This window comes from Zeus faber (genome assembly GCF_960531495.2).
Source record: "Zeus faber genome assembly, chromosome: 19".
NCBI lineage: Eukaryota > Metazoa > Chordata > Actinopteri > Zeiformes > Zeidae > Zeus > Zeus faber.
Window position 1 is genome coordinate 9,438,521 of NC_137206.1, and position 15,979 is coordinate 9,454,499.

Sequence of the window (15,979 nt, forward strand, 5' to 3'; positions counted from 1 at the left end):
CCCCCCACGTTTTGTTTACCCACAGTTTTGACGATTTGTAATTATGCACCTTGGGTATCTCACATCCCAGAGGCGCCACAAGTGAATGAATCACTGTTTTGCCCCCATCTGTGATGCAACCAGGCCAGAGTTAATCCACAGAGTTCTTCCTGCGAAAGGAAAACAAACAAACAGCAAAAAAGAGCAAGTAATACTGAAACCAAACAGACACAGATGTCCTCGAACCAGAGCCCCTGTGCATCGACATTGCTCTGAGGTAACCAATTATTCGAGATCGGCGCTGATCTGTGTCCCATGTTACTTATTCAGATGCCCAGTCTGCTGCCTCTTTTAGACTCCCTCATGTGCTGTGACTCAATAGTCACAAGTTTTCCTGAAACGGTTTCTACCTGTAATTGATTCAGCATTTCATTAATAGGCCCGGAAACGCCGTTCCCCCTCTGCTGCCAGCCAGTCACGTCTAATGAAAACTGGCTTATTGGCTCAAAACGCATTGACCCATGATACCAAATGCGGGCTCTAAACGGAGGCAGCATGCCTTCATTTATCGTTTGATTCTGCTTATAAAACTCTGCTGTGAATTGGTGCTTCTGTGTAAAAAAAAAAAAAAAAATGGTCACATGCTTCTTAAAATTCTCCAAATTAAAAACCTCCCCTTTTAAAATGGATACCAAGATTTGGCATGAAATTCCACCGTTTTTCCATAACTTGACACCGTCCACGCATTTCGGGGCAATTTCCGATGGCCAGCTCGACCTCTCTGGCCCTGAGCCGACCCGGCCCCATCCTTTCCTTGCACCGTCTCCATTAGTTTCCTTCTTTACCTTCTCTCCCTCTGGATGGAGAGGGAGGGGGAGAATGGTGGGGTGGGAATGCAGGGTGAGCGGAGGGGGAGCTGTCGCCATGCCAACAGATCTACCTCCTACAAGCATCTTTGTTTAGTTTTGTTATACCTCTCTTGGCCCAATGGCCAAGTGGATCTCTCTGTCTCTCTCTCTCTCTCTCTCACGCTGTCTCTCTCTTGCTCTCTCTCTCACTCTCTCTCTCACGCTGTCTCTTTCTTGCGCTCCCTCTCCTCCCCTCTTCTTCTGTTCTGTTCTTTCGGTTCATTTGTAGCTGCCCTCTCCAGTGGAGCTGCCGACATTGAGGCGTGATATGGTTGCTCATACGCGCCGCAGTGAAGATGTCTTACTTACATTAGTTGGAGCCCGACGTCCTCTGGCAGCAGGATGCTACGCTCCGGGACATCGACGGTCACTAACAACCTTTTAACAACCCAAGCCTTTTTTATTTATTTATTTATTTTTATCGTTTGTAATTCGTTGCGTGACGTGATTTTGTGATTTTAATGGAACAACCATATGCGGGTGTCGACGCTGGCCCCACGAGGGCCCAGCGAGCACCGATATCACATGAACGCAGCGTTTAAAAACCACGTCATTGTATGCACATGCTTGGAAATGTCTCTGAGGAATCAGTGGGTCAGGAGCTACGGTCTGGCGGCCGGCATCTCCGGCTCCTCTCGCGGGCATTAGTATGCCGAGGGCCTCGCTGCCACCCCCATTCGCTTTCCCCTGAAAGATGCCCCTTCATGGCCCCGGCGAAAAGCCGTGAGAAAAGAAGGGGCTCGAAAATCCCTTCATCTCCCTCAAAGGTCGACTTGTACCGAATGAGCGACTCCTCTCCACGCCCTTCAGCTCTGATTTGAAGGTGAACTCAAAGGCTCAAAGGCCAATTGTGATCTACTTTCAAAGAAAATAAAAATAATATCCCCCCGCACTTGTTTCGGAAGATGCCTACATGGACGAGGACCGAGAACAGGAGCACAACTAGGTGGTAGAGTTCGTTTTTTTTTTGTTTTTTTTTTTAGAAATGGATGGCTAGCAGGTGTGCCCACACAATGACAAAGCAGACTTCCTGGGCTCTGTGTTTCTCCTCAATGTCGAGCTCACGATCAAATGAATAATGGTGATCGCTTTAGTTGCCGTGTTTGACGGTTCCCTTGAGCTTCTTTTTCTATGAACCGGTTCCTTGCGCATCGCTTAGAGTGCCGGTCTGTAGAAAAGGGATATTTCCATCTAAATCCTATGCGCTGATGAGATTTATTTTTAATTTTTTGGTAATAATGTTGTTTAACATCCTTTTATTTAAGCAATAATAGTATAAACAACTCCCGGCCCCCTCTTATTAGGGCCTATAATGGATTTGACATTTATTCTGCCCGATTAATTCTGATTAATTAGAGAGCGTTTATATGCATATGCATGGGTAATTTACCAACAACCATGGTTCCTTGTAACATTAACATGAGGATGGGCTGAATTACCGCACAAATCGTTTTAAGTGACCTCCTTCAGGTATATAACACAATGCAATGTGACGAGGAAAACAACGTTTTCCGTGACATTAGCCTCACAGCAGTAATCGATGTTGTATCGACCGTAAAGGCCAAAATTACAAACCAGTCAAGGAAGTATTTTCTTGTATGGAGCAGCTGTATTTTATGTTATTCGTCCTAGTTGTGAGCGTGCAACATCAGTGGGGGGAAAAAAAAACAACTGCTCATTAGCTTTATGTGTGTGCGAGGGAAGGGGTTTTGGAAGGAAGGGGGCTCTAGCTCAGCACTTGCAATGAGGTAATTGGACCCTTGAGGACACCTCTCGCTGCAGAACGAGGCCTGATTACAAAGAGACCACTTTACAAAGGCTTTGATCAGTCACGGCCATTGGCTTTCTGCATGGCAAAAAGAGGAACCAACAACTAAATGGATGAGCGGAAATAAAACGGTATTGGTTATTCCAACTAGATATACCATTGCGGGTGATATTGACAGACTCAACCGACTAGCAGCTATCGAACTTATTGAAGTCTGGCGCCATGTTGCTGACATTCCTGGGCAATAGGTTTGGATAGGAAATGGGAGTCGTCCGTATCTTTTGATCTGTCCCGGGTATCACTATTTACATCTCATATTTGGATGCGCCCATTTGAATTGTTAACGACCATGTGTCATTCTTCCGTGAAAGGATGCCGCTGCCAAATGCAAGACGAGTAAACCAGGTTTCTTTTCACGATGGGAACACAGAGGTGTGGTGGCTGACTAGTCTGTTTCAAAAGATTTTCGACTTGATTCCTTTGTTACTGCCACCATCATTTCCCATTTAAAACCGATGGAGTGCTCTGTGTCCGCTTTCAAGATTCGTCCAGGTTCACCTACGATTTCACTTACTGTAGCCATGTGGAAATAATTGCTGCCTCCTGTATGCGCTGTCATTTTGCTCCGTTCTTAAAAATCCCCCCCCGCCAGCCCATCTACTGCATGGGTTAATGGCAGCACTTAAACACATTTAGGAATGCTAAACTCCTTGCTACACTAAGGCATTAGCCAAAGGGCTCATCCCGCTAAGTGAGACTAATGCTGTTCATCATTCACACCGGCCCCGCCCTTCCTATTAATGGGCGGAAAACGACAATGGAGATGCACCTACATACAAAGCCCAACAGCTGGAAGCCTTCCCATTAGTGCCAAGTGCCTTTTTGACGCAGGGTCTGTTTTGTATAATCGTGTAATTTAATGTTAATTGCATTCACATTTATCTAACCCCTGTTTCCATGAAACAAAACATTGTTTTGGCGGGGGCGGGGGGTGGAACTGAGGTATCACAATGCGAACATTTGGGATGGTAATGCTGCGTTCCATCTGAACCCGCCGGTCGGAATTTTCGAGTTCCCAGTTGGAACCCCTGAAGGTGGACTTCCGACTCCCGAAGTCGGAAGACCCCCCCACCAACCCCACGACCTCCAAATCCAAGATGGCTGCTCCGCACATAAACAATAAGTGAAAGCTGTAGTTATGGCTGTGATAACAATGTTTTTCTTTTTCTTTTTTTTTTTTCTTTTTTCTTTTTTATTTTTTTTATTAAATCTATTCGGGCGTCTATTTGGATTCCGGAACCCCCGGAGGGGCACTCCATTCCCCGCTCCCATATTTGTTCTGCAGTTGTCCGTATTCAGAAAAGAGCAAGCGCAACAAGGGAGGCGTCCATCTTGGTTTTTCCGATTTGCTGTGTTGGAACGCGGTCGACTGGGGTGTGATTTCATTCCCAGCTCCGACTTCTGAGGTAAATGCAACACAGCGTGAGGTCTCAGGTTTTGCTTTTGTTTCGGCTGACTCAACGAAGGAGGTGCGACGACCTACTCTCGGAGATCCGTCCGTCAATCGCTGCTTTCCCCCCGCCGGCTGTCATCTTGCTCATTTGGCTCACAAAAGAGGCACAATTAGTCAGCGGGAAGCTCGTTTTCCATGCAACAAAAAGGCCTCGGTCGTAAAAATGTCTCGTTCCGACTGTCTGGCTCTCTCTCTCTCTCTCTCTCTCTCTCTCTCTCTCTCTCTCTCTCTCTCTCTCTCTCTCTCCCCGACTGTTCTTTGAGTGGACGACCTGCCGTGCCGTCGTCCTCGATCAACACTTATGTCACCGCGTTTCAATTCAGCTGCAATTTGGGGGAGATACAAACGAAGAAAAAAGACGCAGACAATCCTTGAGCAAACAAGCATCTTTGTTTAGTTATGTTATACCGCTCTTGGCCCAATGGCCGGGTGGATCTCTCTCTCTCTCTCTCCCTCCCTCTCCTTTTCGCCATGTAATTGCTTTAAGCGAAATTAAATTTCGGGGGGAATCAGCTGGACAGATGAGCCTGTCGCTGTTTCTCTTACAGCTCCGTCCATGTCGGCCTCTGGACTCGGGGCTTGCGTGCACGTAGACGTCTCTGCGCTGTTTTTTGAATCCACAATGAAATATGACTTTGAGCCAATTAATTCAGTGTTCCATTCAGTAGAACCCATTTGCTGGGGTATACTTCTTTCCATTGAAAGAGTAGTCTTGTGAGAAGGCCATACAAACCAGCCTGTCCTACAATTGGTTCTTGCGTGCGTGCGTGCGTTCACGTGGTGCTTGTTTTATATTCATCGACAGAATGTTGTTGCCGACTGAGGCTTAGTAGACAAAGCTCATTACTGGGGTCATTATCTATCCACGGGGTCACATGGATCAAAATCACGTGTAAAACCTGGTGCAGGAAAACTGACCACTGCTGACTTTAACTAGTTGCCAAGTTTTTCACAACAGTAGTCGACGAGTTGTCTTTTACCTATTATGTAAGAAAGAAACAGAGGGGGGAGTTCTAGGTCATCTCGGGACCCATCGGCTATCGGTCTGACGACGTATTCGCTTTTTTTTTTTAATTTACTACTCGGGCTGCACAATATATAGTTTCAACATCGTCATCGCGGTGCGTGTTCAATAGTCACGTCGCCGGACGTGCAATGTCAAGTCGGGCAACTCAAACACACCATACTACAAGTTCTTTACCGCGTGATACAGAAGGAAAAGTTGCACGGCTCTCATTTTCCGTCGTGGCTCATCTACAAGAGAAGTCCGTGTGATATAACCTCATTCACTCAGATTTAAGGGTTCTTTCCCAAATTTCCAAGAAACGTGGATTCGATATATAACGTAAAGCACCGTGGCGTAAAATATTGCCATAAAGCCTCTGCCGCTGATTTGCGACGTAGCGATAGAAACGGTATCTGAGTAAGCACACACTTGTGTTTACGTCCTGGACCGTGGCTGACCACAGCAAACGCTCACATGTTTGGCCTGAATTCACTATATATATTTTATATATATATATATATATATATATATATTATTATTATTATTATTATTTTCTTTTTTTTACTAATATTTTTCCATTATTTATTTAAATAGGTTTGGTTTGTAATTGTTTTCGTTGATCATTCCTCATAAGAAAGAGCATTATTTATTTTTCATAAATGAAGGGAGAAACACCTTCCAGTCACTGTTGACAGTTTACTGATTATAGCCTCAATGTACCAAGAATAAAGATATTATTCTTTTTTTTTTTTTTTTTCTATGCAGATGCACTGCCCTACAAAACCACCCCAATCATTATAGAATGAGTAATTCTTTCCAAATACAGCCATTCAAGTCATCAGGTGAAAATTTTTTCATATCGCAGAAAAAATAAATATATCGCAATGTCAATTTGTTTCCATTATTGTGCGCCCCTATTTACTACTAACTACTTGTGAAACAATCCGGATGTAGACGTGAGGGTTGACTGTAAACAATGACCGGCGCACGGAAGAGGAAGTCTCGGCCCGGATATCCATTGGCCAAACCGGAACCCCAGAAATATTGGCAATTGTATTTGGTGAATTAAATTAATGAGGAGAACACAGCTGAATGAAGATATAAATGTATATACATATTCTAATAAATTATTTTACTAATTCAATTATTATTGTAAATGTGGTGACGCTGACAAAAAAAAAAACATGACCGCTGCCGACAGCGCCGAGCGGCTACAACAAGTGGTTATAGTAGTTGACAAGTTGGTGAAACCCCAAACACACGTACACATGAGTCGACGGCGAATTGTAATGGCGGTTGTTGAAGTGGATCCAGTTACACTTCTAGAATCTAGATCGGTTTCCCAGCACGTTATTTAACGTGTCGAGGGTTGCATAATCGTTGTGGATACTGTGTGTGTGTGTGTGTGTGTGTGTGTGTGTGTGTGTGTGTGTGTGTGTGTGTGTGTGTGTGTGTGTGTGTGTGTGTGTGTGTGTGTGTGTGTGTGTGTGTGTGTGTGTGTGTGTGTGTGTGTGTGTGTGTGTGTGTGTGTATTGTGCTATGTGATCTAGCCTATGGAACCTGTAGTATACCTATTGTTTTTAATAGATCCATCTGTGGAGGAATGTGAAAGACCGTGTGTAGCTCATGGGAGTGAATAGAGAATGAGGAATGCCTGAGGACTGAGTCATGGTTCTCTCCCACACACCTTTCTTAAAATGAATGAATGGCACGGCCGCGGCGTCTTCTCTCCTCCCCTTGACCCTTGCCTCGCATTCCCTCCGAGGGAGGCGCTGGCCATGACCCCGCCTCAGACGGCTCAGGTCGGCAGGAACCCCTCCGACCGGTTTTTTTCCCCCCGGTTACGCTATTTCTGGTGGCGTCGAGCCGCAGAGGGCCTATTGTGTCGCGGGCCCGATGCGGCACAGGGCGCACGGCCCCTGCCGCGATCGCCGCCGCGGCTCCTGGGCTCAGCCGTGTGCTTCGGGCCTGGACTGAAGAGGAACCACATCGTGCCTGGGTGATGACGTAGCTCCGGTAGAATTACACCACCAGCATTTGAACTACAGGTAAGACGGGTTTTCGCCGCAACGCACCTTCAAGTCTTGAAGTCACTCCTTCCCCTGGGTGACGGTGATGATACTCAATGTGCTCATCTTTCATTTTCGGTTCTTTGAACAGCAGAGGGCACATTCACCATCCAACCATGCTGGGCTGGTGTCGATGCTGACGGTTCTCTTTGAAACACTCATTTACGTGCTCCAACCTGAACCTTAAACTAAACAAAGGTCTTTCATGCCCCTCCTCCTCACATCTGTGCTTATGTTCTTTCATTTTGTGCGTATTCGCGACAATGAATAAGATGCGCGAACAATACACAATGAGTGATTAGTAGCACGCTCTACCCACACATCCCCATCCTTCCTTCCTCAGCATCGCTGTGTGTGTGTGTGTGTGTGTGTGTGTGTGTGTGTGTGTGTGTGTGTGTGTGTGTGTGTGTGTGTGTGTGTGTGTGTGTGTGTGTGTGTGTGTGTGTGTGTGTGTGTGTGTGTGTGTGTGTGTGTGTGGTCACACGCGTTTCCTTTGCTCATCAGCATTAATTCCACTCTGACACGCAGGCTCACTCGCCCTCTCTCAGCCTTATCTTGTGCCTTTTATGGCCGTGGAGAGAGAGAGGTTATTGTCTGCGTCTTTTTCTTATTTTGTATCTCCTCCAAACTGCAGCTGAATTGAAACACGGTGACCTAAGCGTTGATCGAGGGCGACAACACGACAGGTCGTCCGTTCAAAGAACAGTCGGCTGGGTCGGTTTCGGAGAAGTCTTTGGCCTCGGCGGCGATGGCTCCCGCCGGACCCTCGCCGCCTCTCGCCATCTTTCTCTCCCTCAGCGGGTCTCCGATGGCGAGCGGTGGGCCGGCGCAGTCTCTCGGTTGCCTGCGTCTGCATTATTGATGCACGGGGACAGGGCCCCGTCGCGGGACGGTTTTTCTGCTCCATTACCGGGCTCCCGCCGGGGGGGCCGGGAGCATGGCCCCCGGCAATTCCGGAGTTTACGGTTGCCACTGCGGCCTGCTACTTTGGCCTGCAGGACCTTGAGTGATGGGAGGGGATTGGGGACAGCGCCGTCTCTCCTTTCACCTCGGGGAACGTTGATGTTTGGCAAACATCAGCTGATGCAAATTTTACAGTGTCAACGTGACTATGTACAGTACATAATCTACTGCAGAGTAAATATTACGGTTGGTCGTGGTGATTGACCGACAGAGCTCCTTCACTACCTGTACCGATTCAGAATCAAAGACCTCAATGGGCGTCCATTACAGCGCACCACTCCATCCATTATTCAGCCGGATGGTATAGACAGACTGTTAGTTTGGCGTCATTGGCACATAACGATCGGCATGTGATTGATTTTCCTCCGTTGAAGTTGGGGAACACGCCTCCGTTTGTCAAAAAAAAAAAAAAAAAAGGGCAGAAGATCATGTTACATTTCCACAATAAAATGTTTGATTCGGACAGTATCTGGATAAAATCAATCCATGATTTGATTCCTCCTATTATTTCAAGATGTTGGATCCTAAGGCTGAAGTGATGGAGAGACGGTTCCTCAGATCCGCTGTCATGTAGATATTGTCAACACATAAAACAAAGTAAAAAAAATAAAATAAAAAAAGGCAAATATAACCTCATTTTTCTTGTCGACTGGCAGAACCATTGGAACGCCACCCCTCCATCGTTGTGGCTACTCTGTCGTCCAGTTCGTTTTTCCAACCCCTAATATTGCGCTATTTCAACGCCCACCTACAGTATGTGATGCTACCATGTGCACACACACAGACACACACAGGTACTACCGCCGATATATATTCCTTTGTTGCATCAGGTTTGGCGCCGCTGGGAAGTGCTGGTGACTCAGCCGGCCGGCCCCCGACCTTTCAGGGACGCAAATCCCCATCTGCAATGTGTCCGTGGTGGGTTCCTTAAAGGTCCCAGACAATGAGAGCCGGGCAGAGAGAGAAAGGCTGCTGTCAAACGACAGGTCAACACGCCCAGGGAAGGAGTCACGCGACACACAAAAAAAAAAAGGACCGTTTGGTTTAAATGTCGCTTTTGGCCTCACTGTTTTTAAATAAAATGACAGGCTCATGTATCAGAATCTGAGTTTATTCCGCCAAGTACATTTTAAATTTGTCATTGTGAGGTTTGTTGCGTTTCTCTTCAGCGTAAAAAAATATATATCTATATTATATTATATTATATTATGTATATTTCTTTTTTATTTATTTTTTAATTTTTTGACAATAAGTGTAAAAAAATTATATATATTATTTTATTTTTTTGACAATAAGTGTAAAAATAAATAGATAAATAAATAAATATATAATAGAAAACAGGAAGAGCCAAATATTACATTTACATTTAGTCATTTAGCAGACGCTTTTATCCAAAGCGACTTACAATTGTTCAAACACTGACGGACGCAGCCATCAGGAGCAATTAGGGGTTAAGTGTCTTTCTCAAGGACACTACAGCGTGCTAGCAGGAGGAGCCTGGGATCGAACCAGCAACGTTTAGATTACTAGACCACCAGCTCTACCTCCTGAGCTACCATCCCCAAATATATACAAAATGTGATTCAATGCACAGGTGTAAAGAGTATGAATGATAAATTATTGTTATTTATTGTAAATAAATTGTATTATGTACTTACTAAGTTATTCCAGATATATGTTCTATTGTATAGTCTATATAGTATTTTATCACATTATGTCATCAGAGACAAAACAAATTAAAGAAAATTTGCTCAGTCGTTCAACTCTCTTGAGCCTTCTACCGACGAACCGGGCGATCCGTCAAGATGCTGAAATCAATATGCATGGAAAGTTGTTTTTGCCGTCCAAGAGCGTTTAGCCACCCGCCCGGAGGCGTCGGGGCCCCCGGGCGGCCCGTGCATCTTGGAGCCGTGCGCGGCCGCCACATGATTTTGCATGCCTAAAGTGGGTTGCCTGGCGGGGAGGTGGTTCCCGTGACACTCCCCGCAGAACTGGGTCAGGGGGGATTAATTTCCTCGACCGGCCGGGACCGAGCCGAGTGCCGCTGAAGGGCAGATTAGCATGGGAAGTGTCGCCCCCCACCCCTCCCCAGGCTTGGGGCGTGCGTGTGTGTTTGTGTGCGTGTGTGTGTGTTTGTGTGTGTGCGTGTGTTATATATTTATTTCTACAACGTCTTTTTGACGGTTGGGTGTTGGCCTACCACAACAGATATGCGTGATGTGCCGTCTCACCCCTCCGATCCGTTTTTTTCGAGGCCATGACTCAGTGATCAGCCCCGGTTGTTAAAAACGGCTCCGGGCTTATAAACAGCCCTCGGTGCCCTCAAAGTGACGTGGCGCCGCCGAGTGTTTCCAGCAGCCCCCCGCGTCCAATGGGTTAGCCGTGTCTCGTGACATGGTCGGGCCGCTCTCAAAGGCCCTCTGTCTCGCACGGGTCGTCCTGTCTCGTCGCCGCCGCCGCCGCCTCTCTCTTTCTCTTTCTGTCCCTGCCAAACCGTCCTTCAAACCCGGCGGAAGACCTACACGGCGTTTAGTCTTTTGTACCATCTCACAGGTTATTCGTGGAGCTTCCCCGCTCCGCTATGTTGAAAAGAAGTATTTCATTCGGAGGGGCGGTCCCGGCGCATCGTCGTGGAGGTTTTTTTTTTTTTTTTTTTTTTTTTTTTACAAAGGACAGAGCTCTTTTTAACGCGAGGTCCGTGGATGCCACGTCTCACGCTATTTTTGTCGTGTCACCGTGACAAATCTTTTGCCGAGAAGCCAAACCAGCAGGAGGTTGAGGAGGAATTTTCCAATTTGGCTATTTTGGGAGTGACCTGATTTGCTCTCCCCGCGTTGTTTTCGTCAGGGATGTTTACATTGCTCATCTATTAGGATCAATGTTTATTATGTTTATTCATAATGTTTATTATTATTCTGAATGTGTCAAAATTGTGCCTATTTCTCCCCCCCCCCGAAGGTATTGGTAAAAATGTGATCTGCGACCGGACCGCCACTCCTCTGGATGCCTTCCGCATGATGTCAGCGGCCCAGTACTACCCGAAGCTGCTGAGCATCATGGGAAACGTGCTGCGTTTCCTGCCCGCCTTCGTCCGGATGAAGGAGCTCTTGGAGGAAGGATACGTCGGGGAGCTTCTGGTCTGCGAGGCCCAGGTATAACCGAGAGAAAAAGGGGATTAGCACTTTACCGTGCGTATTTTAGAACCGTGTTCAATTCACTGGTGCTTCTTTAAAACCAGAGTTCCCTTTCATTTCAAACCTGGATTCCTGTTTTGTATTCTCAGCTTTTATTGCACTGTTTTTTTTTTTTTTGGACGGTTCTTCTGTTAGCATGTCCGCCGTTTTTGCAATCGGTCGATTCCAGCGACTCACTGGCGTCTGCCGCCTCCCTCCCGCAGGTGCACGGCGGCAGTCTGCTGGGGAAGAAGTACAACTGGAGCTGCGACGACCTGATGGGCGGCGGCGGGCTCCACTCGGTCGGCAGCTACATCATCGACCTGCTGACGTTCCTGACGGGCCAGCGCGCCGCCAAGGTCCACGGCTTCCTCAAGACGTTCGTCAAGCAGACGGACCACATCCGGGGCATCCGGCAGATCACCAGCGACGACTTCTGCACCTTCCAGATGGTGCTGGAAGGCGGCGCCTGCTGCACGGTGACGCTCAACTTCAACGTGCCCGGGGAGTTCCGGCAGGAGGTCATCGTGGTGGGGACGGTGGGCAGGCTCACGGTCAGCGGCACGGACCTGTACGGGCAGAAGAACAGCGGCGGCGGCGGGGCCGGTGGCAGCCCCGAGCTGCTGCTCAAGGACACCACGCCCCTGGAAAAGGCCTCGCTCCCGGAGAAGGCCTTCATCGACATCCCCTCGCCGTACCTGACCGGCACCATCCGCATGATCCAGGCGGTGCGGCAGGCCTTCCAGGACCAGGACGACCGGCGGACGTGGGACGGGCGGCCGCTGACCATGGCCGCCACCTTCGAGGACTGCCTGTACGCGCTGTGCGTGGTGGACACCATCAAGAAGTCCAACCAGTGCGGCGAGTGGCAGAACATTGTGGTGATGACGGAGGAGCCCGAGATCAGCCCGGCCTACCTGATCAGCGAGGCCATGCGGCGGAGCAGGATGTCGCTCTACTGTTAGCGTCCTTCCCTTCCCCCCTCGCCGGCTCCCTGACCTTTGCCGCCGCGGCCGACCCGGTTTTGCGTTGACCCCCCCCCCCCAAGTGGAAAGAAAACGCCTCGGTATCGTTTCGCAACGTTTTAGGAACCACAAATCAGCGCCCCTCCCAAGCGGAGCCATCGACGGGGTACGGAGACCGGTTCAGAGCTGCCTAACTGAGCCATCGCAGCTCCTCCTGAGCGGCGGAGGAGAAGCAGCGTGGTCACTGAGAACACTTTTAATTTATTAAAAAAAAACAAAAAAAAAACTTTACAATTTTTGCGTACTTCCTCTGATTAGTGTTCTACCTACAGTGGAACGGGATTTGGGTTTCTATTTCGGGGCGGTGGGGGCGCGGTGGGGGCGCGGTGCGGCGCCACGGCAGTAACACGCCCTTCAACTGTTGTTGGCCATTTTCTCCTCAAGACTGAATCTGGGCGGCGACACCTTACACTGTGGGTCCAAGCGAGGACCGCCAAGAACGGAGGGAAGTTTTCCAAGTCGTGACTGTGCCGCTACGTTATAAATGCTGTATCCTGGACAACATTTTACTATATGAATGTTGAAGAATAACTCGCTTCCCCCCCCCCCCCGGTCTTCTGTTTCCGTCTGCTCTGCTTTGTTCCCTGAACGTGTGAAACCAGAGAGAAGGGGGGGAGAAAAAAAAAAAAAAAATGAATCAATAATTTGGCTTTCAGAGGGATGATTTTTTATTTTATTTCTTTTAGGTGTCTTCCTCTGATTTTAAGAATACACTTTACCCGATCGAGTCTTCCCAGTCGATTGTATTTTTTTTTTTTTCGATCGTCAGACCCGGAGTAAGAAAATTAAACCCACGCCCCTGAATTGATGCACTGCTACGCCTACAAGTATATGCAATCAGACTCGCCGTATTTAAAATTACGCCGACCCTCCCTCGAAATGGCGAAATCATCCCTCGAGCGATCCCTGTCCCCACGGGCGTGTATCCTTGGGCGGGGCGCTCTGTTTCAGACTGGGCTTCTGTCGCATCAGTCCAAAAAGACAAAGCCTCCTCGCCGGCTGGAGCGTCGTCCGAATGCATCGTCGACTGTTGCTGGGAACCGTTTCAAAAATATATGCAAACATAATTTTTTTTTATTTTTTATTTTTTTTTTCCCCCCAATATCAGTCCTTTCTGGTAAAAAGGAAGAACGCTGTAGCACACTGACAAGCCAAAAGATTGATTTTTTTTTTTTTAATGTTTTTATTTAAATTTGTATTTATTTATTTTTTTCAGGTGCCCCTCGTCTTCATTCCCTCCTCGTGATTTTCGAGTTCCCAACCTGCGCTGAAATGCTATCTATCTTAAAGACTACTGATTATTGTACATATTATCGAGAAAATATTATTGAACATTTGGCTGAACGAATAAAAACTAGTACTGTATGTATTTTATTTGGAAACAAAACAAAACAAAGTACTGGAATGTGTTTTTGAGCAACGCTTGAGTTCATTGTTGAGGTATTTATTTGTGTTTTTGTTTTTTTTGGGGGGGTGGGGGGTTGTTATCTGTTATTATGGACAGATCTGCGCTGCGTTTGAAGAAGGTGCAGTCATCTCATTTTCCGAGCTGGGAAGCAGGATGGAAGGGAACGAAACGGTCTCCCCCTTCGAAGCCGAAATTCGATTTTTATTTTTATTATTACTTTCTTTTTTGCCGCGGTCGAAAAAAAAAAGATTGTGTCTGACTTTTCAACACGCGGGCCTTCAAAGTGTATTTGCTACGACGCCGATCGGGGTCACCCCTCCAGCATGCCATCCCTATCTTCCTGCGGAGGCAAACCCTAACCCTAAGCAAACAGATGTCCTGTGTATACTGTATGTGTTGTTTTGTAACATATATGGTCCCGGTAGGGTACGTTATGTGGCACCACAGGCCTTGCCAAGAGGTTAACAGGGCTTCTAGTGCTACCCTCTTAAAACTCATGCAGAGGTACAATCAGCTATAACTTACACACACACACACACACCCTCTAACAAGACATTACCGTTAGATAAAATTACCATGCTCGTCAGAACCTGAGTAGATCGAGTTCAGCTCTGGCTCCGGTCCAGCGGTGGAGGGCTTTTACGGGGGCCCTTATCAAAACAGCGTTTAGACTTTGCCCCCTTCCGATAAGAGATACAAATAAAAGGCGGGGAGGCCTGTTTATTTGTTTTTGTAAACTTATCATTGTTGTTACACATGTGCAACTCTTGATAGCGGCGTGTATACACACGGAGAAAGGGTTAATTTTAATCTACGATTCCGGGCGGGCTTGTTTTAAAAAAATAATAATAAAATAAAATGAAAAACAAGACAAAATCTATCCTGATTGCTGATCGGGAAACGTCAGTTGTTGGGTAGTTTTTGTGGATGCTCGGGGTGGAAGAACCCAACTCGTATGGTATCGACCAGATGGCTGTTATCTGTGCTGAGCGTCATCCTGAAACCGTTGGTCTGGATTGCAATAACGCCACTCGAAATTGCCTCTAAGCCCAGGACCCAGAAGGGGTCCGCACGTCGTGGGTTGTACCGCACGTGTGCATTTGTCCTCCTGGTCGAGGCCCCCGACGCACGGCACCGAGGGAAGAACACCGTGTGCTGGGTCAAGTGTCCAGAGCCTTGCAGGATTTACTTACCCACGGAGGTCCACGAGAACAAGACAGACTCTTAGCCATCTTTTTGTGGCTCTTCCAGCGGTTCTTCAGGTCGATCGAAAAAGGTGAAGCAATAACTGGGTTTTTGAATACGGAATTTTCTAATATTGGATTTAACCTTTTATCGGTGGATAATATGAACTGTGCAGTAGTTCACTACTACGCTGATACTGTGCGAGGAGGGATTTTTAATTCTTTAATACCTGTGTTCCCTTCCCCTTCATTGGTAATGTCTACATCTCAATTCTGCCTTCTAGCATGATAATAATATTAATAATAATATTAATAATAATAATATTCAAAATAATAAGAATTTCTTCTTCTTAAAAAAATAATAATACCACGAATCCACAGCTATTTCGGAGGAACCCTCGGACAGTGAAAGTGGCATTAAAGGCTAAAAGGACTTATTATACCTATTATTTACCTATTCTAAGTCAAAATGACACATAGCAGTAACACTCCAAGGAGTGTCACCCGTATATGAACATTGTTCATAACAAATTGCCTGCGTTAAGAACAAAAAACACACAATGTCTGGATCCTGTATTGGTATGAGGATGGAGGGCATCGCGGTCAGGGCGGCGTTGGGGCTTCGGGAACGACCTCAAAGAGGTGCTGACCGTCGCCTAGCAACTCCCGAAGCTATGTTGCCAAAACCCAGGTCCCTTTCCTCGACCCCCCGCAGCCCACCCCACTTAAACACACACGCACACACACACACTCACACACACACACACACACACAGAGTTACTGCTACCAACCCCACCCCTTTTTGGAATGAATGGTCAAAGGATGACACCGCCCCCACCCCCCGCCCAGCAGGGGTCCTGTGAGTGGTGTTGAAAACTGAAACATTCTTTATGAGCTTTCTTCTTTTGGGCTGTCTGCTGTTTTTTTTTTGTTTGTTTTTTTCCTCTCTTTCTTCTTCTTCCTCATTCTTTATCCCATAGTGC

General features: G+C 47.1%; 1 protein-coding gene across 2 annotated transcripts in view; it reads left to right on the forward strand.

Annotated features, from left to right (window-relative positions):
• gfod1 (glucose-fructose oxidoreductase domain containing 1) overlaps nt 1-13,724 on the forward strand; it is a 28,020-nt gene extending 14,296 nt beyond the window's left edge. For both annotated transcript variants that reach the window (XM_080020512.1, XM_080020511.1), the window contains 2 exons: nt 11,165-11,358; nt 11,604-13,724. In XM_080020512.1, the coding sequence (XP_079876638.1) occupies nt 11,165-11,358; nt 11,604-12,344 (935 nt within the window). In that variant the 3' untranslated portion in view covers nt 12,345-13,724. The remainder of the gene's footprint in view (nt 1-11,164; nt 11,359-11,603) is intronic.
• Nucleotides 13,725-15,979: the final 2,255 nt, after the last annotated feature.